This window comes from Gekko japonicus, unplaced genomic scaffold, assembly GCF_001447785.1.
Source record: "Gekko japonicus isolate JY-2015 unplaced genomic scaffold, Gekko_japonicus_V1.1 scaffold94, whole genome shotgun sequence".
NCBI lineage: Eukaryota > Metazoa > Chordata > Lepidosauria > Squamata > Gekkonidae > Gekko > Gekko japonicus.
In genome coordinates, this window is record NW_015174274.1 from 412,444 (window position 1) to 439,326 (window position 26,883).

The window sequence follows — 26,883 nt, forward strand, 5'->3', positions numbered from 1 at the left end:
CATTACTCCAGGCTCCTCAGTAAACCAAGGAGCATTTCAGGCTCTGAGGAGGGTAGAGGCACTCCAAATCAATCATGTCCACAAGCAGGTCAACTCTGTATTTGACAAATTGACCAGAGTTGTGACAGGAGCCTTGCTGACCAGAAAAGTCCAAAGAGATGTCAGGAAACTATATGGTTCCATCAATTTCTTGGAGTGGACCATCCTAACTGGGCCCCCAATTTAGACAATTCAACATTTACTGTCAAAGATGCATGTCTGTGATCAATCATTCCAAGACTACTTTGCCCCACCATGCTTTTCTAGGATCCTGAAACACCCCTTCTAGGTTCCTTTGGACAGTTAGATTGCCCACTTGGAATCCCCCCTTGAACACATGAAGCTGCCTTATTCCAAGTCAGATCATTGTCCTATTAAAGTCAGTACTGTCTAGTTCGACTGGAAGCAAGTCTCCAGGACCTCAGGCAGAAATTTTTCACATCATCTACCACCCGATCCTCTTAGCTGGAAATGCCAGCACTTTCTGCATGCAAAGCCAATGCTCTGCTTCTCAGCCATAACCTTCCAATAATCTTTTGCTTTCAGATCTGGATGTTGCCCTATGACTGTGGCCAGACTTTGCTCCCAAATATAGTTTTGGCCTGCATAGAATTACTGGAATTGTGCGATTCATAAAATATTTCTCTGCTTCTTTCCCTTTGGATTATTTGCTGCCCTGGAGGACTGGACATGAACAGATATGTAGCTATAGCACAGCCTGCCTTCACACTGTCACACACTCCCACTCTTGGCCTATAGCCTCCCCTCTTGGTAATTCGCACAGTGTTTGGAGTGACTGGCTTCTGATATGCACTGCTAGCATTGGATAGTGTTGTTTGTTTATTTAAAACATTTATATCCATCCTATCATCTTAGACTCAAGGCAGCTAATAATGTACCAACAAACTGCAAGAATAGGAAAACATTGTAAGTCTGCTAACAAGATAAAACAACAGCATAGATTAAAAGTGCAACCAAATCTGCCAAAAAAGTTTACACTCCAGAAAATGCTCTCTGAAATAAAACTATCTAACCTAATTTGCTAAAAGCTGTAAACAAAGGTGCTCACCACACCCACTCTAGGAGGCTATTTCAGGAGGCTGCAACTACCACAGAAGAAGCTCATGACCTAACTGTTGCTGCACTGTGAATCTGTGATATTATTTTGACTACTCAACTTCACACATTCTCCAACCTTGATTTTATATTATTCCTCTCAATAAAGGAGGGGGTAGAGGATGGGTTGCTGCATGTGATTAGTTGTGGTAGCAAGAATGGAGATTGAAATATTTTTGGAGGGAAACCCCCCACAGCCCCACAGCCCTGTCCTCAAAATGGTAGAGTGGGACTAACACAACACTTCCCTGTCACACCACCAAGTACACCTGTAAAAGAGGTCAAAGAAATGTGCTTGCCACTAGTTACTATTAGCCACCTCTGAGATAAATTGTGAAGGTGTTCCTGTGGTACCCTCTCCCCTGACTTGGTAAATCTCAGTTATTTTCTTCTTCAGGGTTCCTAATATTTGAGATAATTCTTCACTAGAGACTTTTTAAACTCCAGGTCTCTACCTGCCCACAGCTTCCAAACAAACCTGAAATTCTACATGTGAGAACCATCAACCAGTGTGTGCCACACTAAGCCACCACATAAACAGCCCATTTCCACCTGCAGTAACTGCAGACAGAACGATCCCTCACCGACCTAAGAAAACTCTCAAGCCTCCTCTGACTCAAACAGCAGTTAAATGCCTCTTTTTTTCTCTGTTTCTCCCCCTGCCTTTTCCCTCTAAAGATTCCAGGGGCCATGATTGGCCGTTGCTGGCTTTCTCTCCAAACCACCAGGGTATAAAGGGTATAACGGGTATAAAGGCAGATACAAAAAAGGGGAAGGACAGACTCTGTCACATTGGGCAACAGTGATAAATCAGATGTTATAAGTAGAGCAAGTACACAAGAGACTCTTCCTCATTTGCCACATTTAATGCGAGAATCATATTAAACACACACACACATATGTACATGTGTATACATATGTGTATACATGGAGTCTTGTGAGCAAAAATTCTACTTTGTGAGCTACTGGCATTAAAGTTGTGAGTGAGTGATTTGGCTACTGCATAAATTAGTTTGATCTGGAGCCATCCTTTCTGAGCTAAGACAAAAATGTGTGAGCTGGAGGCTAAAAAATGGCCTGCATGCAGTATATTTAACACCTCTGCTCTAAGCTGATCCTGCATTGAGCAGGGGGTTGGACTAGATGACCTGTATAGACCCTTCCAACTCTGTGATTCTATGAGATATGGGGGTGCCATGAAACATGAAAATGAAATAGAATCCCCAGATAACAATATTGGTCTTCCATCTATTTTCCAATTATATAAGCGCTGGACAGGTTGAAATATCAAAACTTTAGTTTTATTATAGTTTATAGAAAGTTTCTTCTCCTGACAGTAGTCGGAAAAAACCTTCAACATTTTCTGAGGCCAATAATTGATCTTAATCGTCTGCATGAAACAGAACTGGTATACCTTGATTGTTCATTGATGGAGAATGAAAACTTGGATCCATATTGGCATAAAAACTTGGATCAAAGAGATGATTCTTCAGATTATTTAACTAGAGACTGAATAACTGCGGAGCAAGAACACAGCCTTGACAGCTCTCCCTTTTCTCCACACCAAATATAGATATGCAAGTCTGAATAAAGATTGAGAATCAAGGCTAACAGTTGCTGATCAATGGATGTATGCTCTAGTTTGCTTCAGAGATGCATTCCAAAGAAATGGTATCAAAAGCAGATTTAAATGCAACTGCCAGGTAGCCATTTGAAAAACAGGAATATTTTTCTGCCAGGAAATGAAGAGCATAGCAATGGTCTGTTGTTGAGACACCAGCACGAAAACCTGCCTGTCCACAGCCCATAATTTCTTGCTCATCCATCCATGAAATCAATTTGAACAATAGGTGTTTAGCATAAATCTTGCCTGTAACTGTCAAGAGACTGATCGGGCTATAGTTTGCAGGATCACAACATTACTCCTCTTATACACAGACAGTATTACAGAATCCTTCCAAGAGGATCTATTAACCTGAGTAAAAATAAAGGGCAAAATACCAAAACTGCACACACTTACCACAACCTTTCTTTTATGAGCTCTCACTGATGCTCCAAACCATTGGTTTGATTTAAATTCAATGGGTTCCCGTGTACCATTGCTTTTGATTTTCCTGTTGTCTGAAAAAGCAAAAAAGAAAGATGTTTGTGTTTTTGTTAAATAAACTGATAAGGAAGATCATGGGAGGAAGAAAAGAGAAGGATAAATTGGTTAGGATCATCTGACTTCAGTTACTCAGATACCGTTTCTATAAGCACGTTCTAATGAGAGCGGAATCCTTCCAAGAGGAAGAGATATAGCATGTTCTATTAACCTGAGTAAAAATAAAGGACAAAATACCAAAACGGCACACACTTACCACAACTTTTCTTTTATGAGCTCTCACTGATGCTCCAAACCATTGGTTTGATTTAAATTCAATGGGTTCCCGTGTACCATTGCTTTTGATTTTCCTGTTGTCTGAAAAAGCAAAAAAGAAAGATGCTTGTGTTTTTGTTAAATAAACTGATAAGGAAGATCATGGGAGGAAGAAAAGAGAAGGATAAATTGGTTAGGATCATCTGACTTCAGTTACTCAGATACCGTTTCTATAAGCACGTTCTAATGAGAGCATTAAGGTCTACTTCTAAGTAAGTGTGTTTAAGATTAAGGCATTAGAATACCATATAGAGTTTTTCTTATTCTGCAGGTTGCAACCTAAGACTAGGGTTGCCAGCCTCCAGGTGGGACCTGGAGAACTCCCACTTTTACAACTGATCCCCAGCTGACAGAGATCAGCTCCCCTGGAGAAAATGGCAGCTTTGAAGGCTGGACTCCATGGCATTGTACCATGCTGATAACCCCTCCTCTCCCCAAACCTCGCCCTTCTCCTGGATCCACCCCAAAGTCTCCAGGTGTTTTCCAACCAGAGCTGGCAATCCTAGATATACCTAAAATCACCAGGTGTTTTCCAACCAGAGCTGGCAATCCTAGATATACCTCAAATCAGCAAAATTGGAACCTATATCTTCCAAGTTCAGTACCGCGTTCCTTTAATGATACCAACATTGTGATCAACCAGTTCCTGGTGTTCAGATGGGCTCCAATGCATTCGAGTACCACTGCATGTTGACATTCCTGTTTACTTCCATGAACTACCTTCCACAGTGAAAACGACAAAGAAGCTCCATCTGTGTACCTCAACACATATACCACTCTAAATCAGAGCAGGGCGATTATATGCAAACAAACCCTGGAAACTTAACTCAAACTCTGATATTCAGGGTATGAAAAAAGGAAGATTTATTTTCAAATAATGTCTTTGGGATCAAGTCAGAATATAGTAACTCCTAAAATTATTAATAGCTCAATGCTATTTTAAGGACATGGTTAGATAATAATAATTTTAAAACTTCAGAGTTAAACAAAATGCCTGGAGGCTCAGGTCTCCTCCAGGAACATAGTGACTTCTGTCAGACTTTCTGACAGATTATCCTAGAAAAGAATGATCTATCCACATTAATCCATGCTCTTATTACATCCAAACTAGACGTGGGGCTACCTTTGAAAACAATCTGGCAACTACAGCTGGTCTAAAATGTAGAAGCCAGGCTACTGTCAGGGGTGGGATACAAGGATCATATCACTTCTATGTTCAAAAAGCTGTACCATTTGTTTCCAGACACAATTCAAAATGCTAGTTCTTACCTTTAAAACTCTAAAAAGCCTGGGACCACAGTACTTGAAGGATTGCTACCTCACATACTGTCCAGCCTGCTAGCCAAGCTACTTCTCATAAGTCATGCTCTATGTGCCCTCACCTTCAGAAGTGAGGCAGGTAGCAAATAGAGACAGGGCTTTTTCTGTGGAAGCACCTTGTCTATAGAATGTCCTTCCCCTTAAGGTCCAACTGGCAACTACATTACTTTCTTTTAGGCATCAGGCCAAAAAAATTCTGCTTTCCTAGGCTTTTAACTAAGTGGCTGATTTTTTTAAACTTCATTTTATAGTCTGTTTTTAGCCTGATAAATGTTTTGGACCCATTTTAAGCTAGTCTGAGTTTTTTATTGTTTTATATTCTGCTGTGTTTTTGAATGTTGAGTTTTAATAACTTTTATGATGTTTTATGTTTTTATTACATTTTATTTTGTAATACACGTAGGGCAGGTTCCCTAAAGAGGTGGCACAGAAATTTTTCCAGAAAAATAAATAATAAGCCATATGACTTCTGACCACACATACCATACTTGAGCTACAAAAAAAAATCAGGAAGTTAATTAGAAAGCAATTCCCACCTAGCAGACTCAGAAACCCATTTTACATAGACTTTTTGAAGTGCTGAATCATAAAATAAAACATCCACACACTATACACACACACCCTTTCATAATGGTCACTTTTGGGGGAGTGTCTTGGGATGAACCATGAAGTGCACTCTATTTTGGTCAGGTAAACACAATTTCTCACCACCTATTATTCTACAACCTCTCCTGGATCCACCCGAAAGTCTCCAGCATTATTCTACAACCAGCCTGAGGAACAGCCTAGGACTTAGGCTCTGAGCAGAATTACATGTGTACACAAGAGACAGCTCTTTAACACTGCTTTATATACATGTCACAGATGTCAGCATAAGAAAACCCATCTGGGTAAAAACTCAGCCCAATTATAATGCATCTCAGGTTTTAATAAAAAACAGACGTCTTGTCCTTTCACCCCTCAGTCCTCTGAAGTAAACTGATTTCCCACATGTTCCTAAGCTATGTTCCTCCCTCACCAGTCACTCCTAATGAACTTCTCTATTTATACCCACAAGCAAACTTATAGACCTTTCTCTCCTCATATCTGCACACGCCTGTTTTTATTTCTGGTTCTTATAAAAAAAAAAATTTCCACCAGAACCTACCCTTGTTCTTCAAGGTAAGCAAAAATAAAAACACACACCACACTGTCAAAGAAGGAATTTAAAGTATTTTTTCAACGTCAAATCGTATCATTTATATTTACAAAAATGAAACACATGTTGATACAGTCGTTACTAGAAAGCCCCTGCCCCAGTACACTGTAACTCTCCCATTCTTTTAACTACAGTGCCACAGATTCGTGTACTTTGAAATTGTGTACTAACACCCCTCTCCAATGCATGATTTGTTTTAAACCATGGAAAAACTGATATGCAACTGACACATTTTTTTAAAAAAAAGATTATTTAATTCAGAAATAATTATAAACATTCTAAACTACCTGAATTTAGTCTTTTGCTGTTCCACATTGCTTGCTTAAGCTAGCTACCACTGCCAAGTCAAATCACCACAAAATATCCCAGTTATGGGGCAGCATCAAGTAGAATGTTGTCCAGTCCTCAAAATGTGGGGAGATTTCTGTCTGCAGTAGCTCTTCCCCCCGCTACTTCATTTACAGTCTGCTCTAATCTAAAACCCAGAAAAGTAAAATTCCTTTTTACTCCCAAAGAAAATACGCAGAGATTCTTACTTTAAAGTCTATTAACAAAAACCCTGCCATATCTGAAAACAAAACTTGTTCAACTATGCCGTCTTGATTGAAAGCAAAACTTTCAAAGCTTGAAACACAGACATGGCCTTGGCTTGAAAGGAACAAACCTTTTAAGGAATAAATTCTCAGAACAATTTATTTTAACCATTTAGGTACTCATTTTTTAAGGTTCATGAATAATAAATATGAGAAGACATAAAAATCATATTCAGAAGTAAAAAGCTATAATCTGTAATGGGGGAGGGGGGGAGGGAAGCTTCTACTACCTAAAGGAATTTTATGCCATTTATTCTCTTGAGAATGAATCCAGAATGGTGGCTGGGATTTCATAACCCCTCAGGGAATGATGGACTCAACACAGGAGTTCTCTTCTGGTGTTCAAATACACACACACATATACATGGGATCCAGAGGTCATTTCGGGGGGGGGAACGCGGGGGAACGCAGTTCCCCCGGGTGAGGTGCAGGGGGCGGGGCACATGACAAAGCCCCGCCCCCTGCTTCCGGCCACCCCGCTTCCGGCCCTCATTCAGCCAGGAGGAGGCAGGAGAAGAGGGAGGGTAAGTTGCTTCCTCCCCGCCTCTCCCCACCCCTGCCTGCCTGGGGCCAGGGAGGGCCTTGCCGGGGCTTCCTCGCACTCCCACTGGCCTTGCAGGTCCACCGCCGGGCCCCTGATGTCAGGGTGTGTGGCATATGCTAATGAGTTATGCTAATGAGTTCCCCTAGCTCTTTTTCTACGAAATGACCCCTGATGGGATCACAAATACTAGTCCCAACCCAAGACATCAGTGCATACATTCTGCAGCAAGCCCTACATGCACATAGGTATATGTGAGTAGGTTTTGTACATACAGTCGGTGATGCTGGAAAGTCATGGATTCAAAGTCTATGTTCGCATAGTTGTATAAGAGCTGGGCCTGCTGCTGGCAGATGACAGAACACTGCGGCTGAGCCAGCAGGCACAATCCTGTTCCATTCTAGGAATAAAGATTGTACTTGCTTTTGAATACCTGAACAGGACCGACCAAATATCTGCAGCAATGATGATACAAAGAATAAAACATAGAGAGAGCACTGACAAAGATAAATTGTAAAGGGTATAGATTTTCTAAAACTATAATGAAGGCAAGGGGGCTTTATCTGCACCTGCTGCTTGACTTCTTATAGAAAGTATGTATACTACACCTGTTCTGCCGTCTTTGGCTACTATTACCAATTAGTTCCCAGATTCAATTCAGGTATTGGTTATAACCTACAAAGCCTGTCATGGACTATGACTCACATATCCAGTGGACTGCTACTCCTGAATATGGCCCTGCAACAGCTGCACTCATCTGAGCACAGTCTTCTGTAGGTGCTACCCTACACACGGGTAAGAGATCAGCAGCTGCCTGTACCCGTGGATTCTCTTTTGTGGCTCCCATGTCATGGAATGGGCATCCCACACTCCTGTCACTCTACAGAATGGCATTTTTATAAATAAAATAGGGTTGTAGTGAAATGGAACAGTTTAGGAGGATGCCTTTACAAAAGGCCCAAGGACTGTAGTTTATGGCATAGTTAAAAAGGTATGCATTTATTGGTTTTATTGCATTATTTTGTAATTTTGTAATCCAAATATTGCATTTACATCTTGCCATGTTTTTATTGCACTGTTCTAACTTTGTAATCCAACATTTTTAGTGTTTCTTATATGTCTTATGCCGTTCCTATTGTATTGCTAGATCTTGTAATCCAGCCTGAGCCTCGGCAAGAAAAGCCAACTATAAAAAATAAGGAAATAAATACTAAAATAAAAATTGTCTGCCTTTATTTATGTATTGTCTGCCTCTCAGTAGAAGGTTACTTCATGGATCCAAGGTACCACATGCAGGGTTTCACATGCATACCAGGCATGTTATGTTCTACCTTTTCACCATAGCTCCCCAAATACTTGCTAGAGAAGGCCAGGAGACCTTACAGAGCATCATTCAATGAAGTTCCAGGTAGAAGATGAAATCAACAACCGTTCTTTGCACAGCAGAATTCCCTCAAATGTGTACAAGAGGGTTGCAGCATATGGACTGGTGCAAATTAGGAAGACAGGCTACAAGGCATCATGAGAAAGACTAGCAAAATATGGGATAAGAATAAACAGAGACTAAATGTCTCAAAGCATTTATTTATTTATTTATTTATATATATTTATATTTCAATTTGTATCCCGCTCACCCCCTAAGGGCTCTGAGCGGCTTACATGTTCCAATTCATACAATCCTAAACCTAGGGCCACATACATGTAGGGGACGTGACAAGCCTACCAGGCACCCTTTTTGTGTAGCGGATCTTCGTTGTTACTGCATACGATGCATGAAAGTATATCAGGGCTCGGAAAGCAATAGCTGTTCAGTTCTATGAAGAATACACTGAGAATGTGTTGGGCTGTGCTTTCTATGTTAAGATTGAGTTAAGATGTTGTATACATTAACCAATATATCTGCACTGATAAGGTTGTAGAGTTTACTGATAGGAATCATCTGGTTTTGTTCTGCGACAGGCATACTTCACCAGTCAAAAGGATCCCCTAAGCACTGAAAAATCTGTTGGCTCTTATAAAAACCGATGGAGGTCAGTAGCTTGTTGCAAGTGATATTGTGCTTGTGAGGAAAACTCAGTTGCAATATGTTCTTTGGATCCCAGCTTCTGCTCTAAGGCTGAGAGCATGAAAATCTTCAATAGGCCAAAATTTGTATAGCAAAGGGAGTGGCTCTTGCCAAATGGCTTTCAACTGCCTGTATTTAGGGCAATGAACAACCACTGTGTTTGCTGTCATATAAATCAAAACATACCTTGCATCACTGAGTATCAACCCTTTGTGTTGAGTAGATGGAAAATTCCAAGAGAAAAATTTCAGTAGCGATACATGAAGCGTTAGAAGGAAACGAAATGTCCGAAAGCCAAACATATCACACTCATCATTAACTGGGCACCATATTAAAGGTTCACCAATCACTGAGTAAAATCATGGTTCCAGAGCTCACAGACACCTCCCATACCTCTCTTCTTAGCCAATTATGACTGCACCAAATTTAGCTAAATTAAGTTTGCACTGCCTGCTGCTTCTCACAGTTATAACAGGTAAGGGTCTTCTTGCGTTCATAGAACTCTCTCTTCTGTTACCTCAGAACTACTACAAGCTACCATGCTGGCCTCATTTGTCTTAAGCTAATACCTTATCTCTGCTTTTAATGGAGTTTTTGGCCATGGGATTTTTCTCTATATTTCTGAAGCTTCACTTCAGATAAGTATTTCCAGATGATCCCTGCTACTAAATGTGAGATATGATGCAGCACTGGAATAACCTGCAAGTTCAGGCAGTTCCTTTCCTCTCTCCTAGCCTACCAAAATCTCCATTTCTCTTCTCCCACTTTCCCTCTTTCGACTCATGTTTGCTGGCTCTCTTGGAGATGCAGCTGTATGGTAATGCTTACCTCCGCCACAGGACTGTCTTCATAGGGCTTGCTCAAATGCTCCTATCTCATGAGGACTTCATAAAAAAAAACTTCCCTGTGAAAGCACCACAGGTTTTGGCACAAGTCAATCTATTTGCATGGAATTTTTACTATGTCCATGCCATATGCCACATTCCACTAAGAGTGTGCCGTGCTGGCATGAAGTTCCATATGATCTGTGTTGCACAAGCATTAGAGTACATCACGTAGGAGTGGCTTTCATCAGCCTCCATAACTAAGCAGCAATATTTGAACCAGCTCACACTTTTCTCCTTCCTGGACAGAACAGGTCCTATTCTCAGTATGCCCTACACACAATATCTGAGGATTGGGGGTGGGGACTACTATTGGGGATGTCACCTGAACTGGTGTTTGAACAGCCCCAAAGGCAATGGCAAAAATATTGCTCCAGATAAGGCATAACTAACTCCTTTAGAATACATACCTGCAGTGACAAAAAGACCAAGCATATTCTTCCAAAATATTTTTATAATAAGAAGTGAACACTTTCTATTTCAGATCAACACCATGCACTATACACAGCTTAATAAAACCATCAGCCTTCTAGCTTTCTGACACCGTATGTTTAAGCTAGAAGTTCTCTCAGAGCTGTTCTCTCAAGAGCAGTTCTCAAAGAGCTCTCTCAGCCCCACCTACCTCACAGGGATGTCTGTTGTGGGAGAGGAAGGAGATTGCAAGCTGCTCTGAGACTCCAAGTGAAGGGTGGGGTATAAATCCAATCTCCTACTACTACCCCTCTGAATAATGGGTCTAAAGATTACTGCTTCCAGCTATTATTTTTCTTGTCAATTAACTGATTGGTACTAGTCTGAATTCTTTTTCACACAAGCCAATTCCCCTGCAGAATCCAAACAAATATCAGTTTTATTTGTTCCTTAAAGCAGAGCTGCACCAAATAATATTCAGGACTGCTTCATATGCAACTGGTGGTGGCTGTGTGAACATGCAGCAAAACACTGGCCCTTCAGATTACCATTCTAAACCAGATGCTATTTGTTGTTGGCCCAATTTCGAGTTCAGTGATACAGGGATGGGGGTTTCATACAGCGAATTTCCTGTGGTTATTTCCTATGGTTATTTCCTATGGTTATTTCAAACAGTGCTGCTTCACCCCCCCCCCTGCTCTTTTTTGCCACACTATTTATTTATTTATTTATTCTATTTGTACCCCACCCTCCCCGCAAGCAGGCTCAAGGCAGCTCACACAGTTGGTACAAAATACCAGTAAAATCACATAAAATCACCTAAAATCACATTAAAATAATTCAAATACAGTTATAAAATCATAGATGTTAATTGTCCTTCCTTAGTTAATTGAGATGGTGTCCTAAGAGTGTTGCAAGCAGACAATCCAGCTCATGGTCTTCTTGGGTTGCACGATGGACTAGGCCAGATGTTAGGCTAAGGGCCGTTGAAAGCCTGGTGGAAGAGCTCCGTCGTGCAGGCCCTGCGGAACTGTAAAAGGTCCCGCAGGGCCCTGATCTCTTCCGGGAGCTCATTCCACCAGCTAGGAGCCGCCACTGAAAAGGCCCTGGCCCTGGTAATGGCGAGCCTGGGGTCTTTGGGGTCCAGGGGGGCGGTCAGTCGATTCTGTGACCCTGACCGCAGTGCTCTCTGGGGTATATATGGGAAAGGGGGTCCCTCAGGTATGTCAGACCCTGGCCATATAGGGCTTTAAAGGTAAGCACCAGCACCTTGAATTCAGTATGCTATTGGTAGCCAGTGCAGTGTCTTCAGCACATGCCGGATGTGCTCCCATCTGGGCAGGCCCATCACCAGCCTGGCTGCGGCATTCTGCACTAGCTGCAGCTTCTGACTTTGCGACAAGGGCAGCCCCATGTAGAGAGCATTACAGTAGTCTAGTCTCAAGGTTACCATTGCATGGATCACTGTGGCCAGGCCATTGCGGTCAAGGAAGGGAGCCAACTGCCTAACCAGCTGAAGATGGTAAAATGCCAATTTAGCAGTGGCTACTACCTGGTCCTCCATTGATAAGAAGGTATCCAGGAGCATTCCCAAGCTCCTAACCTCCGGCGCTGGCACCAATGGTGTCCCACCGAAGGTCAGGAGTGGGACCCCCACCCAGGGCCGGCCCGAGGTGTTTCTGCGCCCTAGGCAGGGCGCAGATGCCAACCTCCCGGTGGGGCCTGGAGACCTCTCTTTTGCTGCCTCCTCCCCTCCGCCACCGTGCGCGGGTCCCCTCCCTGGGCCTGGGTAGCTGGGTTGGGGGGGAGGCTGCGCGCAAGCCACTGCACCCCCTGCTTCTTCCCCGGAGCTGGAGGGAGGAGGGAAGCGCTCGGGCGGGCCTGAGGGCGGCAGCGGTGTTCGGTCGCGGGTCCCCTCCCATCCCCTCCCCGGACAGCTGGGTTTGAGGGGGGGAGGCTGCGCACAAGCTACTGCGAAGACCACAGCTTAGAGGGAACATTGGTTGGAGCTGGGTGTCATCAGCATACTGGTGAGACCCCAGCACGTACTTCCAGGCTATCTGGGCAAGGGGGTGTATATAGATGTTAAATAATCTTCCTTGAACTTTTAAAAAACATTCTAAGAGGGGCGCTATGGTGCTAAACCATTGTAGCACCATTGAGATGCCCTGACTCAATGGAGTCAATGTAGACTTAGAATGTTTTTTTTTTAAGTCCAAGGAAGATTGTGTGGTGAAAAAAGACAGGAGGAAAAGGGCATTGTAGAAAGCATTATGGACATCTTAAACAGCACACAACAGTGATTCAAAGTGCAACGAAGGTGCTGAAAAAAAGAAAAAAACCAGTTTGCTTTAAAAGCAGCTCAACCACACTTTGCTAACCTGACACAAGCGGGTTCACATGAACAGGTAAATAAATTCCACTAGCAGCTGGTTACTAAAATGGACTACAAAAGCAGTTTGAAAAGGGTCAGTGGCATAAAAAAATCATAACATATAACCATCTTCATGTGACTTTCACAGATTTTCCTACATGCAAGTGATTTCCGTGTATCTTCATTGAAGTGGCCACTGGAATCTAGGAAATAACAGCAACTAATTACTGTCAGGGTGTCTAGAATTCTACAAAATCCACAAGTGCACCACAAATAATAAAATCCAGCTTAGAGGATCACTTCCATGCATCCATCTCACTTCATTTTGAAAGGGACACGGAATGAAATAATCACTCAAATACAAAACACTGCATCTTGTGAAATCACTTTAATTCATCCAAAGAGGAATTTCTTACTCAGTTTTATAAATAGTTCTGGTGCAGGGCACTTTCCTTGAAGTCAGAAGCAGATTTACCCAAGTAAAGGCAAAACCAGAATAGTTTAAAAAAAAAATTGTACTGGAATATCTGCTTGCGATTTCCCAAGCATGTATTTGCCTGCATAGCCAGTCCATTGCTTGGGAAGAAGGGGGGGGGGGGGACAACTTTGATTCCAGCCTTTAACCTAGGTGAACTAAGCTGCATCTGTTCACTCCTTAAAAGTCACAGTTGATAAAGGGATTCAGGTAACCACCATATATCAGAACTCTGCCCATAAATCATTAAAGGCTAATCTGGCCATTCCTGAATCTCTGGTGTGCAAAAGGACTGGGATGAGCTTTCCATTTCTCAGTATTTTCTTTTGACACATAAATCCTATTTTGTAATAATTTCCCACAGGGTCTCGCCGTCTTCATGGTTAATACTTTCTTCATGTAATTAAATCCCTGGAGTCTTGCAACACATCCTCTGCTAAAAGAGTACCTGGGTTTTGTTACAATCAGCTCTGCTTCTGGCCAAACTGCCTCATGTTTTATCTCAGCGGCACACTTTGCCAAAGATTTTCCCCTCTTTATTCTTGAGAGGATATTCCTACTATGGTTGAAAACCACAACCTGGTTGCTGAGAAGAGACTGAGCACAAGGACCCAGAGTACAACGAACTGTTTATGATTAGTGAAGTTACATTCCAGGAATCTTGGGTGCTCCCCAGAAAATAAGCATGTATTTTTATAATAATTCAGGGAGAGTATGGATTCAGATATGAAACTGAACTAAAGGTTTGAATGTAATGTATTAAATTCAATACTTACAGAGTCAATAAAAGAAAGACTTTTTTTTTTAAAAAAAATGCTGCTCTATAACTACCTCTTCTGGTCCATTTGAAGAACTACAGTATGATCCTACTTTTTGACACAGATTATCGTTAGGGACAGGTATCCTAAAAGCACAGAGGCCATATTTACAATCAGGGTCATTTCATGCTTTAGTTACTAGGAGAATTTCTTGCTTGCTGACTACTTGACTTGGTTATCAGCTTTTATATTTGAAAGGGAGACTCTTGCCTGTAAACTCATAGGGGACATGCGCAGTGGAGCCACACTCAACCACAACTCCCTGAAATGCATCCTCTCCAGATACCATCTCCTCTTCAGTGTTCACCCAGAGACCAGCCATGCACAACTGGCACATCTATAAAGTACGAATTAGCCTACAGAAACAATTTTAACCCACACTGAACCCAAGTTGAAACTGGTATTTTTTGGGCTTCCCTCCCATCCTCTTTCTCTGTAATCTGTCTTCTCTTTAAACAGTGGCAAATAGGCTCTCCAAGGCCCAGACATATTCTTTAGTTCACTCCTCTTTGATTCCACTAAAATCAGAAGGACATACACACTTACTTTCTATTAGAAACAATATGCACAGACAACAATATACATAAAGAGCTAGACCCAATAACACAGCATAGCACTGCTACCCAAATTTTAAAGATATAAATGTGGAGGCAATGAAATCAGCCTGAAGGGGAAAGGGAACTGCTTACAGGAACTGTGATTATAACCGAGCATTTAGCTACCAGCCAGTGAACCTATAACTAAAAATCTCATGTCTCAAAGCCCTGAAAAAAGGGACACTTTTTGCAGGGCTGAGAAAGTGAAAAATTAGAAAGTAGAGAATTCACAAAGCCTAAGAAGTAACAGCCATCAGCATTATATTTATTATATTCACTTAAATGACCACATGAGAGGTAAATATTTTTGTACCGTATTTGTGCACTAATGTTAACTCATACTGGATATAAAATTTAGCCAACACTTTGGCACCTAATAAGACTGTTCTACCCGACAGGGTGGTTATAATGATTACAAGGAGATAATGTATATAAAGGAGCATTCAAAAGTGCTGTGCATATTCTAAGTATTGTGGGGGGTTTAAAAATTATTTCTCAGTCATATGAAACTTTCAGCACACATGCATGTACTTCATGCCAAAATTTCCATATGGCAAAGCACTATTTTTAAAAAACAACACTTAGGATTTACATATGCAACAATTTTGAATGTTTGATCCACTTGAACATTCAAAATTGCTTATAGGATGATACATTTATATAGGATGATAATGTATACAAAGTAGATTGCTATTATCATCACCATATTGCAGATGGGCTGGGGGCATCAATGCCGAAACTGAGGGTTTCCCTAAGATCACCTAATGAGTTCATGGGAGAAGTAGGATTCGAACCAGGGTATCTCTTGACCTATAGGCTCAGTTTCTCAGCCACTAAGCAACACCAGTTCTCAGGATTCAGAGTTGCAGGGGGGGGGGACATCTGCCATGAGAAACAAATATTGGCTGCAAGCCATTGTACAAGGCACAGAACAATGTCATCCTAAGCAGTGTTACACCCTTCTCAGCCCCTTGACCTCCATGGACTTCGGAAAAGTGTAACACTGCTTAGGATTGCACTGTAAATGACTGTCCTAGAGACAGCAAGCAGGTTACTGCAGTTCTTGACAAGCTATTGTGAAATGTGAAGCATTCTTCCATGTTATTTATAGCCCACAAAATCACCCTTTAATGGGGAGCCCTGGCAGAGTTCTATACAGGTTACTTGATTGAGTGACTGCCTCTTATGATGCAAAAAAACCCAAACAAGCATGGGAAGGCCTCCATCATTGCCCCCACATGTATCATATTGCAATTTGCCCTGCAAACAAACTCATGCACCTTCTGTATTCTACCATTTTACCACGAATTCACTTCTAGCACCAGAAGCACAACTTTGTACCTTCCAAGTTGTACTAATTTCTTCCCAGGCTACTGTTTCTTCATGAAAATACCCTGGAAGTTGTAGCCACTGGATAGACAGGGGACAGTAGCAATATACTTAATGATGACTATTTTTTAGATTCATAGAATGTTAGAGTTGGAAGGGACCTTGCAGGTCATCTAGTCCAACCCCCCAGGAGCATAGCTGAAAGATAGCCCTACAACATACCCGAAAGATGGTCGTCCAGCCTCTGCTTGAAAATGTCCAGCGAAGGAGCATCCACCACCTCCCGAGGCAGACTGTTTCACTGCTCAACCACTCTTACAGTTAGGACGTTGTTCCTGATATTTAGCCAGTAATCACTCCCTTGTAATTTCCACCTATTAGATCTAGTTTTGCAATCCAGAGCAAGAGAGAATAGATCTGCTCTATCTTCTACATGACAGCCCTTCAAATACTTGAAGACTGCAATCATGTCCCCTCTAAGCCTTCTCTTTCCCAGGCTAAACATACCCAACTCTTTCAGCCTTTCCTCATAAGACTTGGATTCCAACCCTCTCACCATCCTGGTTGCCCTCTTCTGGACATGCTCAAGCTTGTCAACATCCTTCCTAAAATGTGGTGCCCAAAACTGGACATAGTACTCCAGGTGAGGCCTGACCATAGCAGAACAGAGCGGAACTACCACCTCCCTTGATCTGGACACAATGCTTCTGTTAATGCATCCTAAGATTGCATTAGCTTTCTTCACAGCCACATCGCACTGCAGGCTCAGGTTTAGCTTGTGATCAACCAGAACACCTAGATCCCTTTCACATGTGCTGCTGTCAAGCCAAATCCCTCCTATTCTATATCTGTGCCTTTGATTTTTTGTACCTAAGTGTAGGACTTTGCACTTCTCTCTATTGAAATTCATTTTATTTGTCTCAGCCCACTGTGCCAGCCTCTCTAGATCATTTTGAATCCTGACTCTGTGTCTTCTTCAGAATTAGCAATCCCACCCAGCTTCATGTCATCTGCAAATTTGATAAGCATCCCCTCTATGACTTCCTCCAGGTCATTTATAAAAACATTGAACAACACCGGGCCTAGGACCGAGCACTCCACTCGAGACTTCCCTCCACATAGATGCAGAGCCATTTAGAAGCACTCGTTGGGTACGATTTTTCAACCAACCATGAATCCATCCAACAGTTGCACTATCCAGCCCACCCTTAACCAGCTTATCCTCAAAGATATTATGAAACTTTGTCAAATGCTTTACTGAAATCTAGATACACTATATCCACAGCATTGCCAGAGTCAACCATTTTAGTAACTGTCAAAAAAGGAGATAAGGTTTGTCTCGCATGACTTATTCTTAATAAACCCATGCTGGCTACTACCAATTAACTCATTCCGTTCAAGGTGCTCACATACAGAGCTTTAATAATCTGCTCTAGAATTTTCCCAGGTATTGATGTCAAACGGACAGGCCTGTCCACTTTTTTTCCCTTCTTGACGATCGGGACAACATTAGCTCTTCTCCAGTCTTCCGGCACAACACCAGTACTCCAGGACATCTCAAAGATTAGAGCCAGAGGCTCTGAAATAACATCTGCAATTTCTTTTAGCACCCTGGGATGCAAGCCATCCGGCCCTGGAGATTTGAAAGTATTTAAGGCAGCTAGATGCTCTCTAACCATTTCCTTACTTACTCTGGACTGGCAGTTCCTCCTTCAGTCCTGCATTCCAGAGCCTGGATAGCGTCATTCCAGGAAATGCAAATGAGCAGGCATTGCTAATTTGTATGTGATTGAACTAACTGGTTGCTACTGAAGCTGGGTTTTTAACAAAACAGCTAGAAGGGGGGAAAAATCAGGTTTGTTTCAAATATGGTAACCCACTTGGTAATAGCAGCCATTTATAAACCTCCAACACTGCTATAATGCCTCTGCAACAGAGACCACGCTGTGGGTTTGATTTGGCCACAGGCCACAAAGCTTGGGTGGCGGCATTCAGCTACACCAACATGCAGGTATATTGTAACAGTTTCCAATGTGTGTGAGTTGAAAGCATTGCTGCTCTTGCTCTTTCATAAAGGGCCACTTGTAGGAAGTGTTCTCATTCTGTCTGCTGCTCTGTTGAACTCACGACGGTTATTGTTGGCAGTGGAAGTGAGAAAGTCATCCAAGTGTGCCGTACAGTCTCCCCTCATTGAAAGATTACAAGTCCCATAAAGGTTTCTGTAAGCCAGCTTACTCAAGTGGGTGGGGAGGAAAGAGCAAGCCCCACCGCAGCATCAAAACATGCCACCGGAGCCCTGCGTTCGCCACTTAGGAACAGGCTGGAATCAGGGATGGAGACATGTGTGAGATTTTCAGTCTGATAATGTTATCTGCTTGCCCACAGCTGTGGTTTTACAGTCTGCACTTGTATAAAGCTCATCATTAGTCACTGGTCACCTTTTATTGTTCAGCTATGGCTACCGAAGTTGAACTTTGAATTTATGCTTAAAACTGAGCTCCTGGATGTTCAGACCTGACATACTCTGTTCAACATTTTTTCACCTCTTATATGCTTTTGGAGGTTAAGTTCAGAACTTTGATGTTCGCAAACCCCAAGTCATCTATAAAAACACAGCAATATTTGAACCAGCCCTGTTCTTTAATTAAAGCCAGTTGAATTCCATTCTTGTGTTCTGCTCTTCAGTAACTGGGAAACCTTGTTTGGCCAAAAAAAAAAAAAAAGGCAGGGGAAGAAAGCACTGCTATCATGCCAGGCATCCTTGAATAGGTTCTGCTCAGGGCCACCAAATTTGTCCCCATGTGACTCCAGCTACCCAATCAAAAGGACTCTTTTCTTTAGTAGATGCTGGCTCATGTTGTCTGGATTGGTTCGTACAGTAGACATCCCCTCATGCTCCTTTTTAACAATGAGTGTAAGGTATGTTTGCATCTGAAAATGTGCACAGACATGATGGGAAAAAGGAGAATATAAACAAGATTTCAGATGTTTTATTTAGATATTTATACCCAGTGTTTCTCCTCAACGGGAACCATATGCAGCTTACAACAACAACATTCTCCCCTCCTGCATTTTATCCTCACAATCGGTGAGTTAGGTTAGGCTAGGCAATTTTCTACCGGGGGGGGGGGGAAAGATGGGTTGGTGGTGCTGCTGCTCCTTCTCTTCCCCTGGAGACAACCCCCCCTCCCCATTTTCAGATTACAGACCAGGGGAGTAGCAGAGTCAGGCTTGTCCACCCCAGCAGCACACACCTATCTCCCAATGCCAGAGAGAAAAAACAGCGGTCCCTCAGCTGGGCCTCTGAAGCCAGGAAGACCTGCTCCCACATTGCTCCTGGCTAACAACCTGGCTCCACACTCCCAGAGATGCAGAGGCAACGCTCTTGCCTGCCACATGCATGGCCCAGCTCCCCCGTGCGCCTACTCTTGCCACCCAGCCCCACTCCTCTCCTCTGGGCAGGCTCGTGGTGCCTGCAGCCCTGGTGGATGGGCAGCGAGGCCAGCCCCCTGGCACCATGTCTGGCTGAGCCTGAAGACTGCTGGGCTGCACCATGGTGTAGCCAGCGCCTCAGAGGGCAGTGGGACTCACAGTCCTGGGAGCAGCCCCAAGCATGGAGCCACCTCCTTCCCAATGCAGCCCAGTTTGGTTGGCTCTGGGGGAGAGGAGGGGTACCAGAGAGGGAGGCCAGGCAAATTCATGAGGGGCATCACCCCCCAGGGGCTCCCAGTAGCTATGGGCCTGGGTTAGGCTGAGAGTGTATGACTAGCACAAGGTCACCCCGGAAGATTCCATGGCAGAGTGGGGATTTCAGTGGGGTCACCCAGCTCCTAGTCCAGCACACTAACCCACTATACCACACTGGCTCTCTAAGGGGGTTCCACAGTCCATGGAAACTGACAGAAGTTCTTAGATCGGAGACCTTTCACACATCTTCATATTCAAGTATGGGCCATGTGCAGACAGAGGAGAATCAAGTGAGAGATGCACCGTCATCAGACATTTAGTGCTGAACACAACACCTGTCCAGAACAGCCTAAAAATACTTGTAATAAACTGAGAGGAAACTTTGGCTACATTCCAGCATCATTTTTTTTTAACCAAAATATTTTATTGGATTACAGTAACAAGCATAAGTACAACAAGCAGGTCCCCAAGAAACAATGAATGATTTCATAAGTGGTTACATGAATATACCAGTTTTCAAGTTGTCTTAAGCAGCGTAGTTCATATAAGAGCTGGTAATTGCTATCTAACCCAGCAATAACAGTTTGTATTTAGCATTATTTATAGCTTCCCAGTTAAATGATTCAAAGGTTATTTTCTCAAGCATCATGATAAACCATGGTTTGATGAAACCCCAGTTAGCTGTGACATCTGAATAGAGATGGTCTAATGGTTTGTTGGTTGACATCAAATTGTCAGAAGCAACCTGACAGCACTTAACACACACAAACTGAGATTTCAAACCAAGTTTTGTAGCTAGTTAACTCCGGTTTGCATTATTTGGGGTTTGTTTGGATATTTGAATTTATAAGTTAAAGTGGCACAACTCCTTGCAGCTGCCCGGAAACAAACAAGCTAGAGCTCATGTAGAATAATCACTGTTTGTGGTACAGTTTTTGGTTTTTTTGCATTAAGAACAATTAAAATAAAGCATGGTTTAGTGTGAGGTTTGAATGCAGCCCGTTGTACTATAGCTAATGCAAACATTTCATATTAGAGATTTTATAAAGACTGTGTAAAGGACTATCTTGAGACTGCTGAATGCTGTTCCTGAGGGGATGGTGGATCCCCAGGCATGAGCAGGAAGTTGAGTCACAATGGAAGGGAGGAATTGGTGCATGCAGCTCTGTCCAACAGGATCCAACCCAGTTATCTCTGTGTATTGGCAGCACATCACAAGAGCCACATGAAGGCTTCTTTATTGGTTACGTTAACAGGTAGAATGGTCTTATGGCTGAAGAAATTACACAAAAAGACTCAGAGGTTTCTTAGGCCGTGCTACAGGAGATAACTACACTACCTATGGACAGGTCACTATCACAATAATCAACACTTCCCTCTTTGCAGAAAAATAATACAGAATATATGTAAACTGTCACAGAATGGAGCTTTCCTCGTCCAATATATCCCTAGTGATACTTATGAGACAGAATTTGATGCATCTTATGGATTACAAATTAACTGATGCTGAAAAACAATTACATGTTTCCCATTTGGAGCATTCTGTCCCCACAGCCTGAAAGGAATCTTTGGCAAAGCATGTAAAAGGGGGGGAAAGCGGGAAACCATATATGCGAATGGGAATTCATAAAGGAACTGGAGGAAGAAGTGTCTCAGCACAAAACACTACAAAAGACTGCAAATTCTTGAGATTTAACTCTCCATTGTCTCACAACCATTTAATATACTGAGGGGCTTGCTACCAGTTATACAATGCATAGATCCAGAGTCCATTTTATGCCTATCAAAACTGGTTTATTAGTCTAAAAGAGAACTGATTTTCAGTTCCAATTGCCTCATTTCATGCCTGAGGGACACATCCCCCAGTAGACACTGCTGCAGTCAAAGGTATCACCTTACTGATTTTGCATGGGCTCACTCAGAGGGAAGTTCTGAAATCTATGTTTGTAAGAAATGGGGTTTGGTATACTCATGAAAGCACAAACGTTAAACCAAACTTGACGATTCATAAACATTACTTCTAAAGATCAGATGTTTAAATTAAAACCTTTCCGTTTTAATGTTTCAGAAAACACTAGCACTAAATGATTTTCAAGGGCCATAAAGGAAAACAACAGAAAACATAAACAGCCTGAATTGTCTAAAATGTGTTTCCCCTTTAATTAAATAAAAACCATCTGTCAGAGGGGGAGGGGGTCTGAAGTGGATGCAAGTCATCCATACTATGCGTCAGCCAGTTTCCACCCAGACTCCATTATTTTGAAAGAAAATCCCCCCTCCCCAGTAAAAAAAAAATTAAATAAGCATGCAGCACAAGATGCTCCTTTGCTCCACCCAACCAGACAGAAAACTCCTTGCAAAGAAAGGTGCTAAATGCTGACTGTGTGCTTGAAAGGGGAACACTAAGCAAGGAGTTTACTTTGTAAAACTTGAAGCTGACAAGGGATGCCATGTAAACCACATTGTAGGGGGGGGGGGAAACCTTCCAGAAATTAGTTGTTGTAGATTTTCTGAGCTGTATGTCCATACAGCCATATGGCTATATAGCCCGGAAAATCTACAACAACTAATGAACTCCGGCCGTGAAAGCCTTCGACAACATACTTCCAGAAATCTTAGTTAAGGAGGAGAATGAAAGTAGCAATCTTGAAGTTCATGCCATAGTTATATCTCTGGGGACCATTAAACACTTCCCCACAAGCACATACATACAAATATCCAAGAGTGGCATTTCCTCTGGGGAACGACAAGAGAGTTAGATCAGAGGAACTAACATAATTGACGAAAGCTTCCAATCTTCTGACTGGAGCGGGGGGGGGGGCGGCTCCTCAGTGCAACTGGGCTCAGCTGAGCATTCCCACGCCCACCACGAGGCAGAGGCAATTTACTCACTTGTGTTATCAAACGGGATCGGCTTGCACTCCAGGGCTGGCCAAGGGCAATAATAGACAGCCCCTCCTTCCACGATGTCTGGCTGGCTAGTGTTGGCTTTCGGAGCTCCAACCAGGACACTGACTCTGCAAGACATTCGTAAAAATTTCGTGAGCAACACGGATTAATTGGAAACTCCAAAGGCAGTCATTTACCGACCGATGACTGCAGAGTGACAGATCAATAACTGTAAAAACATTACAATAGTGCAAAAGACAGAGAGAGAGCAAGAGGGGCACTTTTTTAAAAATCTGATTTCTTTCCTTCATCATGAAGGTCAAATGAGAACATGTGTCCCCCATGCAACCAGAATGGTGTTAGTTATGAGGTCAACAGAGAGATCAACTGCAGAGGAGAGCTGGAGGTGATTATTTATTTAAAGAACACTTTCCCTTGGAACTTGTTTGCTTACAGAAGGGCAAAGGCAAAGCCGATCCTGGGCAGGGGAGTTGGATTCCTTGGGAACAATGACCCTTTGCCTACCACACACCTTAATGGTGATTGATATGTTACTTTCTACCAAATGAGAAGGGAGCACTCACTGGAGAAGACCCTGATGCTGGGAAAGATTGAAGGTCAAAGAAGACGGGGACGGCAAAGGATGAGATGGTTAGACAGTGTCATAGATGCAACGAACATGAAGTTGAGCAAACTTCAGAGGACGGCAGAAGACAGGAGGGCCTGGCGTGATCTTGTCCATGGGGTCACGAAGAGCCGGACTCGACTGTGCGACTGAACAACAACAAACATGGTAGCAGTCAGTAGCACTGACAGCTTTTTCTGTATCTGCTGTTGGCCATGCTAACTAAGGGCAGAACTTGGGTGTCCAGAGGTAGGATCTCCCTTATTACAAGACAGTGGGAATGCTCACCCACTTGGGAGCTTTCCAGAGCATCTGCTGAAGACCAAACAGACTTATTGGTCTTACCCCACAGGTATTTTTTAATCTATCAAATTCTGATTCCACCTTTCCTCCAAAGAGCTCAAGATGCTGTACTTGGTTCTCCTTTCCCTATTTTACCCTGACAGGAGCCCCGTGAGGTAGATTAGGCTGAGAGAGAATGACCGGCCTGAGTTTGATGACAAAGTGGAGATCTGAACCCAGGCCTCCCAGATCCTATAACACTATATTGGCTAACATGATTAACCAGGGGCTGGCAAAACCCTTGTCCCTACTCACTTTCAATGATGTCATATTAACAAGATAGCAGAAAGACTGCTTTGCTCTCTGTATCCAATTTGGCCATTCTTTAGGCTGGGTGCTTTACTTAGGGTGGCCAGTCCCCAAGTGGGAGTGGGGGATCCCCCAATTTCACGGGTTCCTGCCCACTGCCAGCCAGCTGAGAAGCACCGCCCCCAACAGCCACAACCGCTGTCCCTGATGTAATGATGTCACACAGAAGTGACATCATCATGCCAGGGACACTGCACGACGATGGTCTGGTTTTGGGGCAAAACTCTATCGTTTGAGCCCAATTTTACACCATACAGTTTACCCCAAAACCAGAGTGTTGTCGCGCAATGTCTCTGGTGTGATGACATCACATTGTGGACATTGGATGCACAACGTCGCCACTCCCAGAAAGCTCCTTTCTATCCACCCTGCTGGCACGAGGTGAGGACCTGGCAACCCTGGTAAGAACCTCACTGACAACAAAGTAAGGACCTGGCAACTCTACTTGAGAATCAGCACCAGTTCCCTAAGGCGACTTCTGCCCATCAACAGTTCTCTGGGTACAGATTGTTCTTTTAATGAAAGCTGTAGAGGATTTACTGCCTTTTAGCACCTTTGGCTGATACACCAGCTGTGGACATTGCTTGAAAGGCTTGACCTGGTCACCGTGTGGCCATACTCTAATCTGGGCAGGTGGTGCCCATGTGGAGCATGGTGCCTACTGACACCTTTCCCAGTGTCCATCAAGTGTTTTTAGGAAGTGGCTGGGGTCAGGTAGGGCTTTTGCCCAACAAGGCTTCTGACGGACTATTGGAGATCTGATTTGTTGTGTGGATTTCTTTAAATGTTGCTTTGGCAGCAGCTACCACCATACCTCAAAGATCTGCACTGGGTTATTACAGTTAAGCTGTGGTGATCATTTTGTGGCTGGCTCTGCCGCGTGAGGCAGCCATTCTGTGGAAGCCATTTTGTTGCTGCGCCCACTATGGCATGTCAGAATTCTAAATGTGCTCACAGGCTCAAAAAGGTTGGGGATCCCTTCAGTAGTACATGGGGCTGCCTTCCAGAAATTTCAGCTGGTTCAAAATGCAGCAGCCAGGCTACTGTCAGGGATGGGATACAGGGACAGTATCACTCCAGTGCTGAAAGATCTGCACTGGCTGCCCATTTGCTTGTGAGCACAATGCAAAGTGCAGGTTGTTGAGTTCTAAAGGCCTATATGTCTTGAAGCCAAGGTAATTTAAGCACCACCTCCTTCTGCACCGTACAGACAACCAAAATCACTGCTCTCAGTGCCCACACCTTCAGAGGTGAGACAGGTAGTAACCAGAGGCAGAGCTTTCTCAGCAGCAGTTCCTTGCCTCTAGAATGTTCTTCCCGTTAAGGCCTGCCTGAACCTATGCTACTTTCCTTTAGGTAAAGGTTAAAAAAGTAAAGGTTTCCCTTGCTCGAAAGCCAGCAGAATCCAACTCTAGGGGTCGGTGTTCATCTCTGTTTCCAAGCCGAAGAGCCAGCGCTGTCTGAAGACTTTTCTGTGGTCATGTGGCCGGCATGACTCAATGCCGAGGTGCACAGAATGCTGTTACCTTCCCACCGAAGTGGTACCTATATATCTACTTGCAATTTCTTGCTTTTGAACTGCTAGGTTGGCAGGAGCAAGGGCCACAGATGGGAGTTCACTCTGTCACGTGGCACTCGGGTCTCAAACTGCCGAGCTACAGACTTTCCGGTCTGCAGTTCAGCATCTTAATCTCTGAGCCACCACAGCCCTTCCTTTAGGTATCAGGCCAAAATGCTGTTCTCCTTATACCTCCACAACTAAAAGGGCTAGAGACTTACTTTTTTAAGAACGAAAAGCTAGTAGACACATTATGATAATGCTATAGCAATAAGTCAACTGCCAATTTCTTTTGAAAAGCCCTCTGGTTACAGGGAGAAATGAAGGCTGCAGGGGGACGGGGGCAGAGGCAAGGAAAAGGGTGCTGATGTAGCTTTCAAAAACGTGCACCTTCCCATTCACAAAGCATTCAAAGATGCTTTGGTTGTGATGTTCCCAAAAAGATTGTTCAAAACACGGTTTGCAAAAGCTCACAGCAAAGCAAGGGGACACATGGGAAGTGGAACGATGTCATGTAGATGATTTTAAAACAAACCCACACCTCCATGTGGAGGCAACCTAAGGCATGGAGATGCAGCCCAGGAATACAGCATCAAGTACTAAATCCTAGAATGAGAGATCTGGAAGTGATCAGAAGTCCAAGCCCTGACATGTACTTGTCCATCTTGACATCAGCCCTTTCCCCCAACTGATATATTCATTCCATGGCAGCTTATTTCAGAAGAAGACAGACATTCAGGCTTACCTCAGCACCTCATGAAACATTTCTCAAACGCTGTGATTAGTGTCTCTTTTCCCCTGTTGGCATTCCACCCCCACCCCCATTCAACATACTCATTCACCATTTGCCCTTTGCAAAATCCAAGCAATTCGCTGCTTGTGTGAATGGGACGTCACAGATCTAATATTATTGGCTGGCACCATCCTTTTCAATGAATTCAGTTCACACACTGCATTACCAAGAGTACAGCAGGAAAACTGTGATATGCATCTTTGATCCAGCTCACAACTTGCCCCACATGCCGGCTTAAATCAGAGCGAACTGCTTGGTCTCTTCCACTGCCCACGTCCACTCCACAATCCACTTATGAGTGCCGCAGTTTCTCTGAACCCCCATTGCTATCTAATAAGCCACTACAAAATTCTGTACCTTAAATAAGACCTTTCCACAGTCTAGTAATTGACTTCAAAGTTATCCAGGCTGTGTGATCCTAAACACACTTACTAAGGCAATCACTGAACTCAACAGGATTTGCTTCTGAGAATACACACTTAGGATTGTACTCTGACTCTCT

At 43.3% G+C, this 26,883-nt stretch overlaps 1 protein-coding gene across 1 annotated transcript in view; it reads right to left on the reverse strand.

Annotated features, from left to right (window-relative positions):
- The window catches only part of ITGA8 (integrin subunit alpha 8), a 165,125-nt gene that overhangs the window by 136,896 nt on the left and 1,346 nt on the right, over positions 1 to 26,883 (reverse strand). The window contains exons 2-3 of the mRNA XM_015423753.1: positions 22,758 to 22,882; positions 3,516 to 3,616 (exon numbers count right to left, since the gene is read on the reverse strand). Coding sequence (XP_015279239.1) covers positions 3,516 to 3,616; positions 22,758 to 22,882 — 226 coding nt within the window. The remainder of the gene's footprint in view (positions 1 to 3,515; positions 3,617 to 22,757; positions 22,883 to 26,883) is intronic.